The sequence below is a fragment of the Hippoglossus hippoglossus genome, chromosome 7 (assembly GCF_009819705.1).
Source record: "Hippoglossus hippoglossus isolate fHipHip1 chromosome 7, fHipHip1.pri, whole genome shotgun sequence".
NCBI classification, from domain to species: domain Eukaryota; kingdom Metazoa; phylum Chordata; class Actinopteri; order Pleuronectiformes; family Pleuronectidae; genus Hippoglossus; species Hippoglossus hippoglossus.
In genome coordinates, this window is record NC_047157.1 from 1,340,769 (window position 1) to 1,364,727 (window position 23,959).

The window sequence follows — 23,959 nt, forward strand, 5'->3', positions numbered from 1 at the left end:
TGGGATGGGAGGTTTGTAGCATGAGTATGCAGCCACAAAATTGACAGCTACTGCATCAACAGGACCACAAACTCTAATCTCTTGTGGATCCATGTTGTAAAGATTCTGGTGTTTTCTAGGGCCTTCCCAGGACTGGGAACGTGTGCCTGGCCATCACGTGTATATTATGACTGTATAAAATGAAAGCTATGACGAGGAATACTACCAACACATACTTGTTACAGGCACCCACCAAATCTAATGTCTCCTGTGAATGGATAAAAAAAAACTTTCCAATTTTGGTTCATTAGCATTTCAAGCTGCAATGTATAAGTGGTGTGTCACTACAAGAACATCACAGTTCAGGATCTATGTGCTAAAACATAGAGTGTCAACGTTCACTGAAACTCACCATTATGTTGGTCCTCACAGTAGTTCCCGCTTCAGATCCCTATCAAGAGATCCCCCTGCTCAGTTTGCTCATGCCTGTGGAGATGCCACCCCTCCTGAGGGAGAAGGGTGTCACTGAGGGCACTTGCTCACACCACCCAGAGGACTCAACCACAACCTCATCATATATGTAGAGGGATACTACTGAGGGTTTAATGTGCGAGTGCAGCTACAGGGTGACATGTCTTTATCTTTAGACAAACAGGTCATGTGAATTATTTTCATTTGTTCTGGCCTCCTGCACAACTGAGATGACACCACACATTCTGGCTGTGACTTTCACTACTTGCTGTTGATTTGTTACCATTTAGGTTCAGTGTTATATCACTAATGAATAGGAGTGAGAAGGTAAGTGAACAGATGTCCAGCAGTGCAGGCTGACAATGAAACTGGCACTGATTTACAAATCCAAAACACCAGCGAATGACACATTGGATACATTAGAGCAATCCACAAATAAATATTGGCAGTGACTGGACAGCTGAAACATCAAATTGGGCCAGAATCCCAGCTGCTGTAATGAGCCATAATGCGTATAATGAGTAAAGACACAATAATGTTGACAGTGACCAAATATGAGCCATACAAACGCTCTGACAGGATTTAACTTTACAGAAAAGACAACTCTGCAAAGTGTGGGGAAAGTCAGGCAGTAAGCTAACAGAAAGAGACAAACTGTGAGTCAACTGGGGTCTGCACCATTCTATAACATACAGAACACTCTCTTATTGGGTTTATCCAAACCATCTGTAATGTACCTGAAAAACCTGGAAAAAGGACAAACCTGTGTGACAATAACATACAACTCCCACTGGGAGTAACTCATCAGTGTTAAGCATGTTTCCTGGATTGAACATACAGTAACTCCACTTTGGAACAGGAGTAAAGAGTTAACAATGTGATTCAATGAGCTAACATACTAGAAACCAGAAATTAGTCAAAGTCAACCCACATATGAGATTAACATTCTGCTCCTTAAAGAAAAAGAACAGCTCAGGATACAAGGTAATGCCAACCTGTATGCATCGCCAACTTCTTTGCCAACATAGTTCCCAATCACTTGCTTGCATGCTACGCTCATGGTGGCCAAGTAGAAATCCTATGAACTTAGCTCTCAAGGAAATCAATTGGGTGACTGGAAGTCCATAGTTCCTCTCTGACACACTTCAGGCACCTCAAATGACACTTTATTCCCTGTGCGGGAGGCACAGCTACATCCTTCCCATATGCTTGCACCATGAGAGTAGGTCTAAGATACAGTGTCTTTGCTACCTCCTGGTGGGCCTCCTCCCCCTGTGACCAAATTGCAGAGCAGTTTGCGTCGACCAGCCTGGTAGTCTTCCTCATCGACGTTGACCAATAGTTTTATAGCCTCATGGCCCACAGCCTGTTTGAGGGAATCTGTGATAAATACCCCTTTAAGGGCCTCTAGCAAGGATCCATTTATGTAGTCTCTCCAGAAGGCATCCAAGTAGGTGAGCTCGGAGAACTTAATGTCGCAGATGATGGAGCCCAAGTCTCGGGATTTGAGGATAGTGTTGGCCTGGTTGAAGCGCTCAAACTGTCGCTCCACTGCCTCTTGTTTGTTGGAGAATACGTTTCCCTGAAGCGCAGACTCATGCTGGCAGTATTCAGCACGAACCCGGAGGCGGATATCTGAGAGAGGAGAGAGAGAGATGGTACAGCGTGGGTCAGCCCAGAGTGAATAGTAGGGCTGGAACATATACAGTAAGTAGCACCAATAGGTCACATTGGAAATGTTAGCGCCTATCAACACTCATAACAGCTGAGTAACAGCAGACAGCTAGCATGGGTTTAGACTGCAGAATATTGTGTGTACTAACCTGAAGACTGAAGCCCTGCAAGAGTTGTGCAACCAAGTCTCAAGGTTAAGTTAGTATTATTCATCAGGCCAAATAAATATTACAGTTTGTTGTTCTACATCGGTATTGTTCCCAAGATATAATAACCGAGGGAAGCCAAATCAGAAAACCGACCATAACTTTTCAAGCACATCAGAGCACCACATGTAGAGCTTCCCCACCACAGGAACTCTGCCATCCATAGCCTATCCTAAACCTGTGTGGTTTCTTTTCTTTTCTTTTCTTTTATTGTGTATAGATGAAAACTCAACAGTTCAATCGCAGTCTTGGGGCTACAAGATTGTATGAAGTTCAATCAAATAAATGTCTTCCAATAGGGTTGGGCTGATGGACGATGCCAATACAATGTTGAGCCAACATCATGATGCACCGGCCCCCCCCGTTCAACTCTGACAGAGCGGTGCAGCCTGCCACGCACAGACTATAATGTCAGTGTCTACTAGAACGCAGAAAAATACAGTCGAAACTGTATATAGTAAATGGTTTGTATTTATATACAAAGAGGTAAAAATTCCCTCCTAATAAAAATTTATTATTGAAACAAACATCAGATTCACAATGAGTGAATGACTGCAATGTACAGTGGAGAATCTCAACTTTAATTTGAGTAACTTTACATCACTATAGAAAGACCTGTGTGGGAGATGTTGCCCTTTGACAGATGAGGTAGTTTGGGTCATGAGCTGCTCCTTATTTTCTGTTCACGGTCTCCATCATTTTGACAGAGGTTGATTTTTGTTTCATCAGACCATAGAATGCTTTCTCTGTCTTTGAACTGCAGTCTGGTCTTATATTTTTTTTTGTATCTTGTGGTGAATCCTCTGATGTTATCCTGATACTCAAACAGCACTGTCAAAATTGACATCTCAATTTCTCAAACTGAAACTTGGCACTTAAATGTAAGATCAGTACATTTTAACAGAATGCACTGAAGCTCAGAGTCAGGAGAACTTGCGTAACATAACCCAACAATGGGTCTGCTCAGGTACTGAGCATGGCGAGAGTGAAGCAGAATGGACGAGGGGGTTAAACAAGTATCCTCACTTTCAAACTTGCTTTCATCAGCCTGGTTTGTTTGCTTGGATAGTTGTCCGTCTGTTGTACACTATCACTACCTAAAATGCAATTCAGTGGTGTGTTATACAGACTGTGTGGCACAACACCCAATGATTGTTAGAGCACATTTGATACCAAAGAGTGAGATCGCAGCTGCTGCTCAAAGCTTTCTTCCACTTTCCTGCACATCAAACCGAACCTAGCTTTATTTTACAGTCTGTAGCTGTCTGGTGGAAAAGTCATACAACTCATGTAAATGATTCAGTTATGCCTGTGATGGGCATCCAGACATTAGCCTCGAATTTGTTTCCATTTTAATTCCTCAGAAAAGTTTATAAAAGACACTTTGAATGCTGAGTGGTTGTTGCAGGTGGCTGAATTGTCCTGAGTTGAGATGAGGGGATTTTGTGGTTACGCTGCTTCCTGACTGCATGACCACAACATCTGGACAGAGGTTCATGGACCACTTTGCTTAAGAAAGGCACCGTTGCCTCTTTTTCTATGTCACAAATGTGCACATGTAAAAGTGAAATGTGGATGCTAGCTGAAACTGAAACCAGATCAGTACCACTAAGAACTCAGGGTAAGTTTAATTTAATGTCAGCTCTATAATCTGTAGTGTGTAAAACACTAGAAAAAACCCTCTCCCCTGTCTGTCAGTCACTAATTATCGTAATATAATATTCATCAATAGCAAAATAACAAAGGTCCAACATATAAATATAATGCTTACACATTGTGCAAGCACTGTGAGGAGGAATAACGTAATTGATTGACCTTAGATTTGATAAATGTTTTTCTGTTTGGCAAGTGTTTTTAATTGTCTGCCCATCAAGAAGAGTTTAAAACCCCAACCTTCACAAAATAGTATTTAAATGTAAAAGAAACATTTTTACATTTTTCGTGATAATTATTGTTATCGAGGGATACAAATATTTTTTATCGCAATATAATTTTTGCCCATATTAGGCCACTTATTACTACTGTATCTATGGCTTTGTAGGCCAAACAACAGTGTGTTGAGTCTTCACTTTCAGATCAACTATCTGCTGATTTTGTCACATCCATTTCAGGAGTCTAAATCCCTCTGTTAACGTTTGATTCATACTGATCAATGACATAAATCCACTCTCACCTCTGACTAAGGATCTTGAGCATATGGAGTAAATAGGCTACTGGTATTAAAATCTGTAATCCTGCTCTGAGACTCGACAAACATGATGCTGTTTGTCTATGTTGTGCGTCTCTTTACCACATGTTTGCTTCTCTCTGCAGTCAGCTGAGGAATGACTTCTCTTCCGTTTGCGGTTTGGTACAGGGGGAGCTGGCTTTATTCGGGGAGGGCCAACATGGGGTCCTGACGGGGAACAGCAAATGACTGGCTGAGGACCTAGACAGGGACATCAGTTATGACATTAATCCATCTTCTGTGTCATAATGTCAAAAAGACCTTGAACAAACACAGTCACCAACCTGTTCTTCTGTGGGGTGCCGTGACCTTGCTCTGCGCTGTTCCTCTTGGTGAAATATAACGTACTGATGTCTCTTCCAGGTATTTATCAACAGGGTCTGGACACACTGAAAATAGATTGTGGAAGCAATTGTTAATTTCAATGAGTAAGAATCTTCTTTGGAATTAATAACAAAGATTTCATAGAGCATGTGTGAGAGCTTCAGAAAAGCAGTTGTATCCCTTCACTTTCAGCACAGTCTGTTGTGTTGTAGATTTCATTTTAAATGGATAAAATGTTCCCATCAATCTACACTCAATAATGACAAACTTTTTGTAAGTATATTAAAGGGATAGTTGACCTAAAACTGAAAATTTACTAATTATCTACCCACCACTATGCTGATGGAGGGGTGGGTGAAGTGTTTTAGTCCACAAAACTCTTTTGGAGCTGTTGTCCTCCTTCTAGTTACTGCTTGTGAGTATCGCGAGAACTCGCAATAGCTGCAGTTAGTGCAGCAGTAACTAGGAGGAGGATAACAGTGGACTTTTAGGCTAAAAACATGGTGTAAATGACGTCGTTTCGAGTCGAATTTGAATGTCGGGGCTTGTGGAGGCATTTTTTGTTGTTTTTTAACATTTGAAGAGGTGGTCATTTACTTCAATTTTATTGGATTTGGCTGCACGCTGTTTGCCCCTGAAACTCCAAAAGTGTTTTGGGACTCAAACACTTAACCCATCCCTACATCAGTATCGTGGTGAGTGGGTGAATTTAAATTTTTGGGTGAACTATCCCTTTAAAATAAAAAAATGAACTCTCTTATTCACTTAAGTATTCAGACCCATAATTCAGGAGTTTGTAGAAGCACTTACAGCTTCCAGTCTTCCTCTGGATGTGTGCAGTTTACCTCTAATCAGCAGATTACTGATCACATATGCTTTAAAGCTTATCAGTCAGATTTTGACATCTGATGTCAAACAGGACCTGTATTTGCTTGGCTGAGCTGGGCTGAGCTGGGCTGAGCTGGGCTGGGCAATATGGCTAAAAATATAATAAAAAAAAAAAATCTGACAGTGTTTATCAAATATGATCGATAAATGTCCAATTATTATTTGTTTCACATTTAAAAACAAATTTTGCTGCTGAGTAACTGCTGTGGTTTTTAAATCTTATTTATAGACAGACAAAAACTTGACAATCAGCAAAACATTTTACAAATCTGAAGTGGAACATTAAAATCAAGTCTGTATAATACCTTCTCACTGTGCTTACACAATGCATAAGCAATATATCAATATGTAATGAACACTTGTTATATTAACCTCTGAAACTTTTAGAATGACTAATGGGTTCTTAGTCCTGACTGTCCGAATGGTCAATTCTAGTAAGAATCTGGTTTGTTCTAAACCAGTGGTCACCAACCTTTTCGAGCCCAAGATCACGTTTTAATTCCAAACGTAAGCCGAGAGCTACCACCCTGATATCTTCCAAGAAACCCACTTAGGAGGGTGATATTTATTAGTTTTTGCAATTTCTGATAAAGGCTGAATGTACGAGCATAAATATACACAAAGAAGGGCAGTTGTGCAACTTTATCTATTTAATGAACAATATTCACATCAATATCAATTCATATTTACAGCATTTGTCTAGTGCACAATATTTAGCTTCAGTTCAACAATATGTTCTGCAGAGGAGCTGCTACTGCAGCACAATGTTTTTTACATGGGCTTTGACTTGAATATGGCCATTAATATAACTATTTCCTTGTATGAAAGAAGTCCCTTGTACTCAAATAAATACAAGTACTACACAGTATGAAGCTGTGCATATTCTGCTCCTGCAAATATTTCACAATAAAATCTCCTTGTTAAAACAAAAGAATGGATTCCGTCAACAGAAACGCTTGAGTGCTTTTATTTTGAAACGCTTACAGAAAGTGTTGCAACCATTTATGTTTGTAACATAATTTCAACAGATAAACATTAAAACTCAGCTGAAAGATAATTTTCTCTGTTTATTCTTCTGTAAAACACAATGTTTATCTGTCTATGACACAAACTTATTTACAACACTTCCCAAACCGGTTTCAAAGTAAAAGCACTCCAGTGTTTCACTTTCTGAATCCATTCATCTGTTCTAAGGTTCTAAAGGGGCTTTGATTGTTATCGACAGACGGGAAGATGCACGTCTTCCTACTGTAGTGTCCTGGTGTTTAGTTTAGTACATAAACCGACTTGTTTTGAAGGCAATGCAGTAGATAAACCAGCAACTCTGCCGCCAGCAGCGGACACACTGCCGTGTAAACAACCGACACACAGCTGATCTGCAGCGAAACCGCAGCCAGTGAGTCCAGAGAGTTCGGGGATCGACAGTTACCGGTCGATCTACCGAGATCTGGCCCGCGGTACAATTATATCCAGCCCGCGATAAAATATCATATGTCTATATTAACTGGCCCGCCGGTAAATAGGACGCACAATTTTTTTGTGTGAAAAAAAGCTCCATAAGCTGTGCCCCTCCACTTACTCGCAGAGTATTTGATGATATTAAATTATTTTTCCAGCGTTCCAGAGATCCCAGTGCCTGTCCCATCAAGTTCACCCACACGCTTTTCTCTGTGATGAAGATGAACAAAAACCCCACACAGGAGTCGTCTCACTGATGCACACCTTCACTCCATCTTTAGGTTTCCTCAGCACAGAGCCTAACACCAAACCTTAATAAACTGTCAGCCAAGAAAAGATGCCAAACATCTGGCTCTGGCACATGCACATAAAAGAAGAATGTAGCCTACCTAAATATGTTTTCTTTTTGCACTTTATCCAATATCCTGTCGATCCTGTTTAATAAATGTTGACACTGTTTGGCCCTCGACGTAGTCCAACTTTTTAATTTTGGCCCTCTCTGTGAATGAGTTTTTCACCACTGCCTTAGAGAACCATTCTTGTAAATATTATGAAGACAACCTGCACCCAACTTTCTGCACTGTTACTGAAGTGCTGACTCTGGATGGACTGGATTTGGGGGAAGCCTACATAAAACATTTTATTCCCAGTATGTTTTTTAAATGATTGTGCAAGAAATCCTTCTTAAGTAGTTTATACCAGATGCTGATCTGAAAATGCGGTAATAATAGTACTCATTCTTGACCTTAACTGAATTTAAATATTTGGAGACAAGTTGGGCTCATAGTTCCTTAAGCAGCATGCCACGGAAATTATTCCAGCACTGGAATGTCTCTGCATTTGAATGTTTGCTCTTCCTTAAGTTGTTATGCTCAAAAATCTAAAAATATGTATTGTACATTTAAAAATTGACATAGACAATACTCACCAGCTTGTCGTTTCCTGAGTGTGACATAAGGCAAAAGGTCGTGGCGGGTGATAATCCTTAGAAGCTGGAGAACGTGCCGGAAGTTGGTCTCATCACAGCGACCCTGGCGCTCTAGGGCCAGCAGAAAATCCCTTCCACTCCTGATGCCACCACGTTCATACTCATCAATCACGTCAACAAACAGGAACGACAGTACCCTCACATCCCGATGTGTTAGCTGGGCACCAACTATGTCAAACATGCGGTGGAGTGAGTACAGCCCATGGGAGTTATCCACTGCCTCCTCCGGCCACGGTTCAAAACCTCCATCTCTTCTGGATAAGCTAGAGTTGGTGCTGGTCGCAGAAACATTTCTGCTGGCAACATCTCCGCTGGACGTTGACACACCGGAGCACCCCGGCCTGCCAGTCAGTGCTCTGTGTTCCAGAGACCCAGCATTTGGACTGTTCTGGCTGGAGTGCAGCTGATTGGCCGGAAGATGAGGCCGGGCCTGCTGTGCAGACGAGTTCTGAGCAAGCTGGGGAGGATAAACAGCATTGGGGAGATGAGGCTGCTGTGATGTCATCTCAGGGCCAGACGGTGATAAGGGATGCTGGAATCCCTGCAACTCCCTCTGTCTTTCGCTGCTCCAACTGATAACTAAAAATGGAGAATGGGGGAATTACATATTAATATAAAATATTTTTAAACCAATCTTACTATCAGTGGCCATCATCATTAATCATTAACTAACTACATGATATAACTTCAAACATGTGCCGGGTTTCTCACATGTTATTATTGTGAAGGCAAACCCTCTCTGCCAATGTCAGAAATCCTAAGTACACTTTCATTAAATAAATATTTTTTAGAATCAAAGCTGAGCCAAGAGAACACAGTAAAGGCCACATATTGAATAAAGGGACAGATGTTCTGGAGAAGGGAATAATTTGTAAAGCAGCAGGTGTTTACACATATGCTGTACATTTTGTACATACCTTTAATATTTCTGGATGTTTAAGGCCATTGTGGGCATTATTTTTTTTGATACCTGTACTTCCATTTAATACAAATGTAAGGCATATTGCAAACCTACAGCATACCTGTGCAATTACAACATTATTTCAAATCCTGTCCTACAGCCTCAGTTAAACCAGGACCACAGCGAGTATACAACTTCAGATAACATGAGCTGTATCGGCAATCACCCAACCCAAAAGCCTCAGTCCCTCATTCACTACTCTCTCTACCACAGATACCTAAAAGTTCCCTCCACAGTGAACAGTAAATTGTTATTTTAGATACTTAAGAACCAATGCATTTTTCCTTCACTGTCAGTTGTAATCTTGCATTGTGAAGTAGTTCAGTTTGGGAATGTTAGCAGAAAGGAGTGTGTGAATGGGTGCAAAGGATACTGCTTTTTTCTATTCCATTCTTCTAGGAAAACGAACACTCAAATAAAAGTGTAGGCAAATATAATGCACTAAACAACAAGTGGGCGTGATATTAAACACAGCCTTCAAATGATATGATTAACAATGACAAGAATGATGTCACACTTTGCCTGGTTACTCTTTTTTTACGTAATTGAGGGAGCAAAATGGTACAGAAGAGCAGCACAAGAATAAACGAGCATGATAGAAACTGAATTAGTACTTGGTCAAATGTTGCATGAATTTTTATGTAAACATCGTAAAATTACAGTAATGAACACGAGAGATCACAATCATGACTCGCCTCTATCATAATGAGGGAGTTTGGACCAGCTCACCTTAACACTAGCAGAGAGAGGCTAATTTGGCTAACTAGACTTGTGTTTACAAACAGATTGGAAAGGTTTTTATATTAACGCTTTTGCTATTAAAATGACTCTTTTCACTGAAGGTCAAACAAACAAATACACTCTGTGATCGGCAACTGTTTAGCAAGATAAATAACGTGCTAGCATCTAGCTAGGTGCCTTACTGAAGTTAGCTAACAAGCTAACGATAGTTATCTGGAAATGAAAAACCGATGCAAGGCCTAGTTGATGCGTGATTGCTAGACAACAATGTATGCAAGTAGACTCACATCCCATGTATTCTATTTGCGACTTAACAGCCAAGCAAGTGTCTCCGGGAATATGCGCTCAACAATCCACCTCTCTTCGTGATCTGCGCCAGGGTTTGTTATGACTGCTACTCGCTAGCTTCATTCCACGCCAACGTTATCTAAACTACTTATTGCAACTCAGTATAGCATGAAATCGGATGCATGTGGTATCTAATGAAGACTCTGTATTACCTTGTGTCTTTCGGAAATCCCAGACGAGCTCGTCAGCAACAAAGTTCGGTAGGCCGCTAACGCTAAGTTACCTTCCCAGTGTCTGACAGAGGAGCACAGGAAACACGGCCACGTCTAAATGTCAACAAAACCATCCACGTTCATTACGTGCCTCCGGTGTCTTGATGGACACTTATCCCTCCTGACGCGAAACTAGAGTCTGTGTAATGGTTGTGGTGCACATACAGTCACCATGGGAAAAACAAGCAGACAGGTCTCGTTCAGCTAAAATGAAAGAACTTCCAGTTTACAGCAGAGTTCACTTCCGGGTTACCCAGTACGGTGGCCCATACGGACAAAAGTGTTGGAGATTTAAAGTACCAAAATTACGTGCGACTTCTATAAACCATTTTTGTGGACTTCTTATTTAAAGTTGTTTAATTCGTGTATACCAATAAAAACATTTCCAACAGTTTTAAGATACCTCCCTATGATTGGACGTAAGACAACATCCGTCAGTGCTGACCAGCCTCCTCATATTCATTTATTTTCTGACCATTCAAATTAAATTAGCACTTTAAAAGGTACGCCCTACATCTGATGGTGACAGAGATATAATAAGTCAAATTATGGATGACATAATTGTTTTTAAGTCAAGTCAAGTGTCTACTGCTATCAAATTATATAGTCATTGGACCTCATTCACCAACAGCATAATACCAATAATATAATTCCAATTATAATACAATACCTATAGGAAATTTCTCCTTAAGAACTTTCTGAGAAAACTATCTGTCAGATTCACGAAGGGTTGTGCTGAGAAGGCATGAATAACACTTGAATGTCTGAATCAAGCACCATGAGGTCAACAGCTTTTGTTCTTTGGTTTACCTGAAGGTACATAAGGAAATACACTCTGATCATCCCCTCAGAAAACAACCATGCTCTCCCCATGCAAGATTAAGTAAAGACATTTGATACATCGCATCCTCTCTGTGATTCTTCAGAGAATTCCCAACACTAGGAGTTCAGAAAGAATTTGATTTAGTGTTTGTGTGCAGTGGAGCCTGTATCTGCCCCACCTGATGCTGATGCCAAATATAACAGGCAGCTTGTAACATTTTTAATACTCTGGATAACACCTGAATTATGACAAATGGAAATTATTGGCAGATATTCACTCAATATCAAACATTACCATCAAAAATACAGTGACATACTTTGGAAAAAGTATTGTGATGTGAACAGTATTGTTTGAGACTGAACGAGAAGTAGGTTTATTGCATATTTTCTTAGTTCGTTTTAATAGTGTATTGTTCAGTCCATGTATTTCAGGTAGTGTTCACTGTGTAGCTGATTTTGCTTCTTGTGAAAAAAAAGAGAATAGAATAATTCCACTTTTCTGGTGTGTTGTCTCGCTAACTCTCTGGCTGAGTAATTCTACCCAAGATACCAATCATAGTATTTTGGTAAAGGGGAAAGCCCCTGTTACTGCAGGCTTGCCTACTTTCAGTTTTTAATCTGGTGACAGAAAAAAAAAGTTTATTGACACAAACACAAAATATATACAAAGCATTGACAGAGAACATATACGTATAGATAAAGGCAATGTAAGTGTTGTAAAAGTTATGAAAGGGCGATATTTAGACAAATATATGAAACCAAACACACACACACATAAGGGGTAAAGGAGCAAATATTTAAAGACACACTTGTGATTACTAACATTGACACAATGGAGCTCCAAAAGGGGGACATCAAATAAACAAGAATTTACATATATCCAAAAAGATGGCTAAGAATTTCTCCATTTACTACAATGAATATGATATTTACCCATTAGGATTATAAAGGTTAACCATGTCAGAAATAAATGAATTTAGATAATCCAAATCCAAATCCAAATAAAGTGTGAAATGTTTAAGGTCAGAATGTTGTTTACTTCGAGTGATAACAGCCATAATTTGTTAGAAACAGAGCATGAAAAAACATGTGTTCTAATATTTCGTCTGTCTCATTACGAGGGTCCACCTCTAAATACATTTCCTCCACCTTAGGGAGAATGGGCCAATTGATCAATTTTGAAAGTTCACAGAGAAAAGTACGTTAGACTGGAATGGACTTGTGCTGACTTGATCACGGTGTGTCCAGTAGATGGCGGTAATGCCGCTGTGGGGCCTCTGATTAACCGAGTGCAGAAGAAGATCACGAAGCAGAGGAAGTGGAGCAGCGCTAGCTCCGATCATATTATCGATCACCATGTCTCCTTAGACGCAAAACAAAGCCCAGAACAAACATCCTGCTCCAGCACGGACTCTTGAAGATGGCAGGCGAGGAGGAGAGAGGGGTGGTCCGTGTCAGAGTCAAGGTAGGACGGCCAACCAGTCCACGTCCGTCAGCTGGTCACGTAGACAGCCCGCTGTGCTGTTTATTCACCTGCTTGTTGTTTGTCTGCTCATAACAAACTGTAGTGATTCACACTGTGGCGACAGAATACTGTTGTTAACGAGAAAGAGGCGACATGACGTTACCGTTGTGTTTACCGCCATTATCGTAGTTATCGCTACAATCTGAAATCTGTCTATCCCGGTGTTTGGGCCGATGATAACACCACATGTACCTGCCACTGTCTGATCGATCATTATCAATATCCCATCGATACTGAATCCACAGCAGTGAACACACAGACACAGACACACACACACACACACACACACACTCACACTCACAGACACACTGGAGCTGACGTCACCTGCCTGCTCAGCAGACGCGTGCACGGGACAACACGTGGTGACGTCACACATGACCTGTCAGCAGAGGCATGATGAGGTCAGGCTCAGGGTTGACGTTTAGCTGCTTCACTATGTGTTGTAGTTTGCTTTAAAACACATGTCACATGACCCAAGACAAACAACACACAGTCAGGTTTCTTGTTGACAAACATCCTGTAGGTAAAATCGCTCTGGTCACATGATCGTAGTTACCTGAGATTTCACACTGAAATAAAATAGCTGCTGTTTAAAATTACTGAAGAATTGAAAGATACACAAAATACATACAAAACACTCACATGGAGCCCATATGTAAAGACAAATACGATATTAGTGCTCCCTATTGATATAAGTTGGATGTTTAGACAAATATAAGAAATGAGTAAAAAAAATAAACACACTAAAAACGATGCGCAAGAACAGAGGAAGCCCACCTTTCCACAGTCCAGTGCAGGCTCTGGTTCTGCATCTGTGTCACAGGTTGATGGTCTCAGATAGACGACCTCCCTCACACAAAACTAGAGTGCTCCTCATCTGTTAAGTCTGGCTGCTCCAGTGTTTCCTGTTCCTTGTGATGCTCTGTCTGATATCTGAGAAGTTTCTGACTTGCTGCAAATACTCAAAGGACTTAAAGGTTCAGTGTGTATTCAGTTGATTTACACCAATAAAAATGCACGGTCAAGTACGATTATAAACCGCCACACACTGGAACTCCAAAAGAGGGGACATATTACTGTGTAGAGGGGACTTTGCAAGAAAGTGACGCTGCTGCATGAGATTATTCACAGAAATTAGCTCCACAGGCAGAGACTTGAACCCTCCCTCTGTCAGAGCCTTCAGTCAGTATTTGGACATCTATGCATTTCCTAATGAATGAGACCTTATGAGTCTGTATAACCCAGCACTAGCTCACTCCCCCCACTCCCCTTCATATACATGGGCTTACACTGCTTCTCCGCACATATTTATTCTGTCACACTCAATACCTACTTCGGGTCTCAGGCCCCCTCACACCTGTCTTGCACATGATATTTACTCATTGCCCCCCCTACCTGCTTTTGCACACATTATTATATATATTTAATATAATTTAATATACTTATATATATTATACTGTTCTCATTGCATCTGTATATACTCATATATGCCATATCTGGCATATGGGCGGCTGTGGCTGAGGGGTAGAGGGGTCGTCCTCCAACCACAAGGTCCGGCGGTTCGATCCTCAGTCTTTCCCATCTGCTTCCCTAAGTGTCCTTGGGCAAGATACCGAACCCCTAAATGGCCCCTCATAGATGTTGAATGCACTAATTGTAAGTCGCTTTGGATAAAAGCGTCTGCCAAATGACATGTAATGTAATGTATCTGTAAATAATTGACCATGCTGCTCTTTTATTATAGCTTTTTTTTTCATCTACAATATATGACACAAACTCTCACCTATAAATGCTGTCTGATCAGCACCTTAAATCACATATCCCTTACATATAAATATTGCCTCATTAGCACCGTATTCTAATATTTGTCTACTAAACTGCATTTCGTTGTACTTGTACTATGTGCAATGACAATAAAGTTTAATCTAATCTAAATATTAGTATTTTGTAGTAACAGCTCATAGACAATGTTCTATGTATTATATCTGTGCATTACTGTATACTTTATATATGTATTACTGTAGAGTTATATTGTATTGGATATTTTGGAATCGAGACTGATATTTTTGCCACCTCCTTCCTCAGCTTGAGTTTTGTGATGCTTTTCAGAAATGTGATGGGGTGCTTCCAGTGGAGTTTCGGTCCTTTGCTGTTGATCCTCAGATAACATCACTGGAGGTTCTGCAGCACATTCTCATCAGAGCCTTTGATTTGAATGGGTAAGAGTGATGGTCACCCCTGACTAAACTGTTGTACAGACACAAATATTGTCAGACTTTGTCATGGCAAGATTACAATATTTTTGTCAGCATTTCCTTTTGTTCCTCTCTCAAACTAGGAAGCGGAGCTTTGGGATCAGTTACCTGTCTCGGGATAGGAGTGGTGCTGAAATGTATCAGTCTCTGGTGTCAGACTCGGATTTGGATGTTGCATTTGTCAGTGCAGCCAAAACATACCTACAGCTCAAGATGGACATAAAACCTTCAGAAGACAGTGAGAACACCTGTGTTTCCTTACACCAAATAACACAACCTAAAAGTATGAATATACTAAAGCGAAATGTGACGTCTTCATACAATTGTCATCATGTACATTATTTATTAACATAAACTGTAAAAGACTTTGATTAATGAGTGAAATGTTCCTCAAGTCGTTCACATTTTAAAACGGCAGCAGATAGTTAAGATAGTAATCCAGTTGGGACATAAGATACTACATGATAAGAAATAGATTTGGAATATGTTATATTAGTTATTGAGGGTTACTTCTTTATTTTCCAAACGTGATCTTTTGATATACTGGGCTGAAGCTGCAGCTGTCAAGAGCTTATGGAGTCCTTAAAAGTTAACCCATGTTTCAGGAGATGAAGGAACCACTGAGCTGTGAGTGCATTGAAAGGGGCGTGTCAGAAGAGGAGAGTGAAGTGCATTGAAGGAAAATGAGGAACAGAAAAGGGAACTCTAGATAGCACCAAGAGAAATGTGGATTGTAGATCAAGAGAATTGTTTCTGAAGGTTAGCTGCCAGCAGCAGTTAGAAAGAGTTATTTTGCAAAGCAAACCCCTCAGCAGGTTTAAATTGTGTCACTGTTTAGAATAATAGATTAAGGGGACTGTGAGGGTCAATCCAAAAGTGAAGTTTGCATTTCCTGAAGAAGTTAATGGGGGATTTTTGAGATTTTCACAAAACTGTGGATTTTGTCTCTCATCACTTCCAGGGAAAGTGCATTAGCAAGGGATCTTAAAAAAAAAGAAGAGTGGAATGATTACACAGAACAAAAACAGTTTCAATGTACAATGTACAAAACACCCATGCACAGCCTATATTAATGATCAGGTGTTGGTGGGTTGCAGGAACAAATCACTACAAGGGTTGCACCAGCAGCCGATGGTGCTTAATTCTGATTCTCACTGTTTCATAATAGTAGTGAAATATCTATAGAGAGCATAAAATATAGGTAATGATAATAATCTTTATTTAAAGAGCAATAAATATAGTTTAGAATACAAAGTTTTTCAGAAGGAAAGAATGAAACTGAAGTCATTAATTTATCAGATTTAATTATTCCTCAGACAATAGCTAAAAAAGTCAAAAAGGCAGTTAAAAGAAAATAAAAAATTTCCAGTAAAACAGGAAAGTATGTCTGATAAAAGTTTCTCTTAGGTAGGGACTCAGACAGCTGGCCTGATTTCCTGGGCTAAATAGTTTCACTGCCTCAGGACGTAAAGTGCTGTTGCAGTAGTCCAGATCTGATGACATAAAGACACGTAGAATGGTCCTTTTGTCTTTGGAAGCCCAAATTGAGCTAACAAACTGACAAGCACATGTTTGTCCACGCTCTCTGGTGTGTGACTAAAACTTAAATAACAGTCAAACCAGATGCCAAGATTCCCTGTAACTGGCTTGACATGTTCTCTGCTGGTTCCACTGTGGAAAAACTGTTTTTTGTTCAACCACAGGTCCTGTTATGGAGGACTGGGACATCATAAGCCCCAAAGACGTGATTGGCTCTGAGCAGCTTCTTGCAGAGAGGACGAGGTCTCTGGCCTCCGCCGCTCTTCCTTTCACCCAGTCTCTACTGTCCCAGGTTTCTTCACCTTGTTTTAGCTTCCTCATATAGTCTTTTTTAAACTGTACCCTCTTTCCTAATGTGCTTCTTTTCACTCGTGTTCAGATGGGCCGGACATTGTCCAAGGTCCAGCAAGCTTTGAGCTGGTCTTATGGGGAGGAGATCAAGCCTTTCAAGCCTCCTCTCAGTGATGCTGAGTTTCACAGTTACCTCAATGGTCAGGGCCAGTTGACACGACCCGAGGAACTCAGACTGCGAATCTATCATGGTGGTGTGGAGCCTTCTCTGCGCAAGGTGAGATTCATCTACAGCACGCTCTCCAGACAATCAGGGTTGGATGTCAGGGGAATTTAATTGATTATGTTTTCCATTCCGTTTGTCAATTCTGGTTCTATTTTACCCCTTTTCCAAAAAAGTAAACCGAACGCAAGTGTTGGTTCTAAGTTGGTTCCACGACAATGCTAGCTCGCTCACTGTCTTCCTCTCTCACTCGCGCTGACACACAGACAATCACACATGGGCTCACAGACGTTGGCGGTTCTTTCTTGTTGACCAGCAAGAAATTGGTGCCACCCTGGAACCAGTTTTTCTTCCCCGAGGGCCAGTTCTTTGTCGAAACACAAAGTACTGGTTCCAGACTTGGCTCCGAACTGGCCCTGGAAATACCTTGGTGGAAAAGGGGTTATTCAAACCTAGTAGTTGTGGTTCTTGGCATAGTACATCATCAAAGAAAGAAACCAAAACAATTGTAAGCAGACTTGTTCATAATCATTTGTCATAAATGATGATGTAGTTTGTGATAATGACAAACTGGCTTCTTCTCTAAAAAATGGAATGTTTTTTGCTTGTGCCTTAATTTCATATATGACATGATAAATCATGCATTCAATTCTTAAATAATAACTGGTCATTTACGACGGAATAAAGGAATAACTTCTGTATTGTCTGCTGTGGTGTAAGGTTGTGTGGCGGTACCTCCTGAATGTGTACCCTGATGGACTGAGTGGACAGGAAAGAATGGACTACATGAAGAGAAAGACAAGGGAGTATGACCAGCTGAAGAGAGAGTGGACAGCCCGGGTCAGTCATGAGGACCTTGAATTTATTCGCGGAAATGTTCTCAAAGACGTCCTGAGAACCGACCGGGCTCATCCTTACTATGCTGGCTCAGAAGACAGTCCACATCTGACTGCACTTACAGACCTGCTCACCACTTTTGCCATCACACACCCACAGGTTGGTAGTGAGGTCTTGTCAATTATACCTGTGGTGGGGGATGGTGGCCGACAGCACCACAGGATTTGACCCTTCCCCTAACCTTCAGCATTTACAAGAAAATGAAGGAAAAAAATTGTAAATGAGAAATATAAAGACAGAAAACACCACAGACAATGAAGTTTAGATCCGGCAGCTTTTTAAAGAAGTAGCATCCTGGGATTAGATCAGGTCAACAGACATATGGACATGAGTGTCATTTTACATGTGTTCCAGAGTTGTTACTGTAGTTCACATTTTAGTTCCTTAACGTTTTCACCATTTCCACACTATTTTATTTGTATACCCAAATCACAACATAAATGATCTCAAGGCACTTTACATCGTAAGATCCATAACTTACAATATTATATAGAAACCCAACTGTTCCCACAAGGAGCAAGCACTTGATTTCCTGCCATACATAAAGATATTACAAGTGAATCAAGTGACGCCATCAGTGACAGATAAATCTGAGTGCATGCATGATAAATGAGGCGCATGGTCTACTCTCTCTTAATGAATAATATTTCCCATAATTTGCAAGCTAATTTTATACATAAAAGCATGTGTATATCTACATGATTTAAAAATCTATTTTGTTTTTGAACTGTAGGCTTGTATAACTCTATGTATAATGTGTGAATGTCTTGCTTTTCAGATATCATACTGTCAAGGCATGAGTGATATCGCCTCCCCTATACTTGCAGTAATGGACAATGAGGCGCATGCCTTCATTTGCTTTTGTGGCATAATGAAGCGTTTGGAGGGAAACTTCCGTCCAGATGGGCAACTCATGTCTATTAAATTCCAGCATCTAAAGCTGCTTCTGCAGTACTCTGACCCAGAATTTTACTCTTACCTGGTGTCCCGAGGAGCTGACGACCTCTTCTTCTGCTACCGCTGGCTGCTCCTGGAGCTCAAGAGAGAATTTGCGTTTGATGATGCTTTACGGATGCTTGAGGTCACCTGGAGCTCCCTGCCTCCGGATCCGCCTGAGACCGAAGTGGAGCTTCTTGGACCGCCACTAGACGCTGATGAAACTGTGACCTACAAAGACAAGACAGTCGAGACCTTCCTCAGAGATGATAAGGAACAAAAAGAGAAGCAGCGGAGGAGACATATGTTGAGGCCTTCAAGAGAAGAAGCAGATGCGACCAGGAATGCCGTCATAGAACAAAAAGACAGGCAAAATGTAGGTGCTGGAACAGGAAGTGAGGGCAGTGATTGTGACATTAATCAAGTGAGTCTGGTAAAGTCTGATTTTCAGGCTCCTTTTGAAAAGCAAACAAGTTTTGGAGAGTTTAAATACTATACTGCCCGAAATGAAGATAGCTTTGATATGGAAGATGGTGACCAACCACAGGGTTTGGCTTTTTCAAAGTCGGTACCAAACATCCCAAGTCGCCAGTCTACAGTTGATAGTGAGGGGGATCCAGAAGAGAGAACACCTCTCATAAAAAACTGTGAAATTGGTTTCTCTCCAATATCATCACCTCACCTCTTTCATAGTGGCCTACCTATTTGGAAAAGTGGCTCATCTGTGTCTCTGACATCTTCAGCTTCACCCTCCAGCTGGCCAGGAGCGTCTCCAGACTTACCTCCGAAGTCCACATCCCCATCCACAAACAATGGGAGAGAGGCCTTACCAAGCACTGTTCCAAAAATATTGACCTCCGTCGCCCAAGTGCTAAGCGATACAGGGATCAACTCTCCCACAACCCCCACTGTAAAAACATCTATTGCATCTCCCTCCCACCCTCAGAATCGATCCCTTCTCTCTTCACCTATTTTGTCCTTTGGCAGAGGCCCCTCGTTGTCTGGCAGCAGGTCATCCACCAACAATCTTCCTTCGCCAGGCAACAAATCTCCCAGCACCGCAGCTAACACACCCAGTTCTCTGAAAGCTGAGACCACCAGCATCAAATCGTGTTCGCTGCCGCCTCCGCAAGAGTTCGGCAAAGGCAATCCCTTCATGCTGTTTCTGTGCCTGTCCATCCTGTTGGAGCACCGAGACCACATAATCAAGAACAGCTTGGATTACAATGAGCTAGCCATGCACTTTGATCGGCTAGTGCGGCGCCACAACCTTAGCAGGGTGCTGCAGCGAGCCAAGGCCTTATTTGCAGACTACTTGCAGAGTGAAGTGTGGGACTCAGAGGAAGGGGATGAGGTTAGCTCTGACTCCCCAACAACAATTACCGCTGTGCAACACTCCCCTTCTTCAACCATCTCTGCCAGGCCTATTTACAGCCCTTTAGCCTCGCCTCAGTCATCATTTCAAAACTCAACCTATAACCTCACAACCACCATTCCCTCCCCAACAGCTCAAGTTTCCCTTTCCCCCGCTTCCTGATTCCATCAACACTAGATTCCCAACCTCAGCGAAAGACTGATTGTGGCCTGTTGGAGGTGTCCACCTTTTTAGCCAGCCATCCTAATTGAATTGGGCTGTTAATAATCTTCTCATTCTGTGTATGCTTGAATATGTATTTATATTCCTTTGGTCAGTAGTCATTGTTATCTTTTATTTTTCTCCTAAAACCTTCCAGTTAATAGAATGGAGGTCTGTCCTTGATGAAAGAGCTTCATTTCTTTTCATGTCCTCTGTTGTTGCTGATGCATGATGTTTAAACCCTGTGATTCAGGTGTCAGATAGTTGGGCTGTCTGAGTTTTGCTAGAACCAATAACAGTTTAGCCACCTGGTGCATTTAACCTGAGTTGGTGCATTTAACCTGAGTTGCCCTCTTTTTTAAACTTTGTTTACAAACTTATGTTATGTCCTATAAGCCACAAACGTGTCTTAACTAAAACACTCATGTTTCTTTAGTTAAAAACAAAAGGGAATTCCACACTCTGATATACTGAAAGTAACGGTTTGAATAGTTCTTATTCATAAGGACTTTTACAGAAACGACTCATCTTATCAACCAAGCTCTAAGTCGTCAGTGAGTCACAAAATAAACTGATGACATAAATAGCCAGCACACATACTTAACCTCACCTTTCTGACCGAGCCCTGCCACCATTTGCTTTGCTTCTGTACGTTTGTCTATTATGATAAAACAAAGATGATGATGTCAGAGTGATGTCATCGGGGGTCATCTCAGCTTGGGCTTGGAGCCTTTATCACAATTTTGGGTTGCAGCTAGGATCACTTAAGCATGCATGAGTCCAACAAAGATCCTTTTGAACTGCATCTTGTTCAAGCTCTTTCTCTTTTTTGTCCCTGAACTTTTTGTACCTGAAAATACAAACTTGTGGTCTGGAGCATTAATTCAAAAGCTGTTGTGAACCAGTGTCTGCTGGATTTCTACTTTTACTCTTCCCAAGTGCTGTTGCATGTGGATGTGATAAGATAGAGAGAAGAGTCCTACATTCCTCCACTTAAAGATTCCCATTGATACCACTCTGCTCTAGATGAGCCAGAATTAATGAATATGTCTTTCAGCCTTTGGTCCTCTTGTTGCCATGAGCTGGATCATTTTTAATTTTGTGTGATGATTAAACTTTCTTACTGCTTCTGTGAAACAACAGGTGATGGTAGATGATGTACAGGAGACATGTGGCTGAGGTTTCCATAAATTTGGGTATAATTAATATGAATCAGTGACATGGTCAAAAGTGGGGGGGCACTTTAGCTAAACAATCTTTACACCGTTATTTTGGCTTTGTTTCTCTTTTTCTCAATTTTGAATGTGACTCAGCCAATCAAGGTCATATCCAGGTCGGTAGCTGGGGTGTCTGTGGTTATAACAGGACAATGTGGCTGATCTTTTATGTCGTCATGTTACACAATGAGGTGAAGTTGTGTAGTGTTTGTGCAGAGCTGCAGGGAGCAGTTTGGTGTGGATCTACATACACTGTATGTATGCTGGACTCATACATTCAAACTACAACAGTCATGAAGAAAGTACTGTACTTTAGTTAAAGGCGGGTCATCATTTCAGCACTTTGGTTATTGCTGTTTCCCAAAGACTGTTTGACTTTTTGTGTTTTGTCTGTGTTCATTGAATGCACATTTGCTAATATCACACATGAAAGTCTGTTTGCTTCGTGTGATCACTGAAATTGGAAAAAAAAAGTCCTGGCTGTATATTCATTATGTTAACAGTTGATTCTTCAGTGTCATAGACATTCTAAAGTAGAAGATGATGTGATACCACCTGACGTAGCCATTGACACAAATATTAGCCTATTTACAACCTTTGGAAGAGAAGTGCCTCACTTGTTTGAATCAATAGCCTTGATTTTTTTTTGTCCTCTTAACATTTGTCTACGTAAGTTCATCACACATGCTGATCCAAAAAATCGATGAAACAATGTGACTGGATTGTATCAGTGACAGCTCTTATGCATGGTGTTCACTACAGAGTTCATTTAGGAGAGAGGGTAAAACAGCATCTAACAACATTTTGTAGAATCTGCATACTTCTAAGATTCTTATCTCAATATGTCATGTCTGTCAGGACATGTGGAAAAATGAGTGTCCATATTTTTTATTTTATACTTTTCTTTGAGCTACTGAGTCAAAACTAGTCTAAATACATTTGTACACATTTTGAATTGAGTTAATCTATGAGTCCAAATTATTGATCCTGTGTCTCCATTTGGTCCAAAATTGTATCAAATGTCAAACGTGACTTAACCTTTCATGTCATATTTTTATTTGCATAATTGAAAGACCCTGAGAGCTAATTTAAATATTAAATTGAGATATTCCAATTGCAACACAACAAAGTCAGCAGTCAGGAGTGCTATGCTCATGTAATCATAATATTAGCTTTCTGTTTGTTTGACAGTGATTAGAAAATGTTGACATGGCTCAGCCTTGATCATTGCACATATTGATCTCGGTTAAAATAATGTAGATGATGTGCTGCATAACTTAAGGAATCAGTCAAACACAGAGTTTTTAGGTAATACATCCTCAGAGGTGCACCTGCTGATTTTGTTGTCATGCCACAAACAGATTTTCTCCCAGATTTTTTTGAAGATTCTTTTTTTTCCTCAGCACTGTTTACTTTTAAGACTGAAGGCTTGTCTTGACTCTTCTGTTCTTTCTGCTGTTGTGTATGCTTAGTAATCTGTAATGCAGAGGGCTGAAGTGAAATACTTTTGCTAGAAGTTTGCCCTCAGGGCTTTATGCTACAAAGCTTTTCTGGTATCAACTTCAGTTTTCGAGTACGGTTTGGTGAAATTTAGGTTATTAGATGACTTATGTATAGGAACAGAACATGGTTTGTGTTAAATCTGATCCTTTCACTACATGAACCTCGTGCAAAGGTTTTCTGACAGAAAGGCAAACTTCTAACATGTGCAAGTGATCTCATGTCTTTAGAAAGACCTGTGTGATTATTGTGGTTATTACTCGTACTATCTGGTTCAGCCTCCTTTTGTACATCAGTATTTAATAGCATATTTAAAAAGAACTGAAACAACTGGACTAGGTGGACTATGAGCTCACAATATGTGCATTTGCAAAAATGTATTTGATTATATCATTAAATTATATATGTGCACAAAGTAAAACTTTTTAATCATACAACACACAACAGTGTTACCGATAGTATATTGGACACAAATAAATAATAATCAGTGCAAAGGATTGCGTGAAGGATGTGTTTTTGGGTCGAGTGAAAAAATTGACGGAAACCTGATAGGTTATATAAAATGTATACATTTGGAGTATAGATCATAATCCTCTTCATTCACACAGGCTGAAAATACCTGGAGCTTCCAATTACCAGAGCTGAACATGTATACTTGTTTGTTGTGTTGGCTTGACATTAGATTTACCATTGGCTTCAGC

The 23,959-nt window shown here is 40.6% G+C and overlaps 2 protein-coding genes and 1 long non-coding RNA gene across 5 annotated transcripts; 2 read left to right on the top strand and 1 right to left on the bottom strand.

Annotated features, from left to right (window-relative positions):
* LOC117765191 lies at positions 1-23,752 on the top strand. The gene is made up of 3 exons (XR_004614518.1): positions 1-11; positions 1,259-1,268; positions 23,132-23,752. It is a non-coding gene; the product is annotated as an uncharacterized LOC117765191 (long non-coding RNA).
* dedd (death effector domain containing) lies at positions 733-10,715 on the bottom strand. Of its 3 annotated transcripts, none has more exons than XM_034591473.1 (5): positions 10,489-10,715; positions 8,156-8,787; positions 4,842-4,946; positions 4,621-4,758; positions 733-2,085 (listed from the first exon to the last, which is right to left on the bottom strand). In XM_034591473.1, the coding sequence occupies exons 2-5, from the start codon at positions 8,718-8,720 to the stop codon at positions 1,679-1,681; spliced, it is 1,215 nt and encodes a 404-aa protein (XP_034447364.1). In that variant the 5' UTR covers positions 8,721-8,787; positions 10,489-10,715; the 3' UTR covers positions 733-1,678. The 3 variants fall into 3 exon arrangements, with proteins under 3 accessions (XP_034447364.1, XP_034447362.1, XP_034447363.1); XM_034591471.1 differs by having other exon boundaries at positions 10,418-10,715; XM_034591472.1 differs by having other exon boundaries at positions 8,156-8,794; positions 10,418-10,715.
* tbc1d25 (TBC1 domain family, member 25) lies at positions 12,270-20,970 on the top strand. Its single transcript, XM_034591400.1, has 7 exons — positions 12,270-12,764; positions 14,934-15,043; positions 15,163-15,317; positions 16,783-16,910; positions 16,998-17,186; positions 17,853-18,128; positions 18,808-20,970. The coding sequence occupies exons 1-7, from the start codon at positions 12,720-12,722 to the stop codon at positions 20,500-20,502; spliced, it is 2,598 nt and encodes an 865-aa protein (XP_034447291.1). The 5' UTR covers positions 12,270-12,719; the 3' UTR covers positions 20,503-20,970.
* Positions 23,753-23,959: the final 207 nt, after the last annotated feature.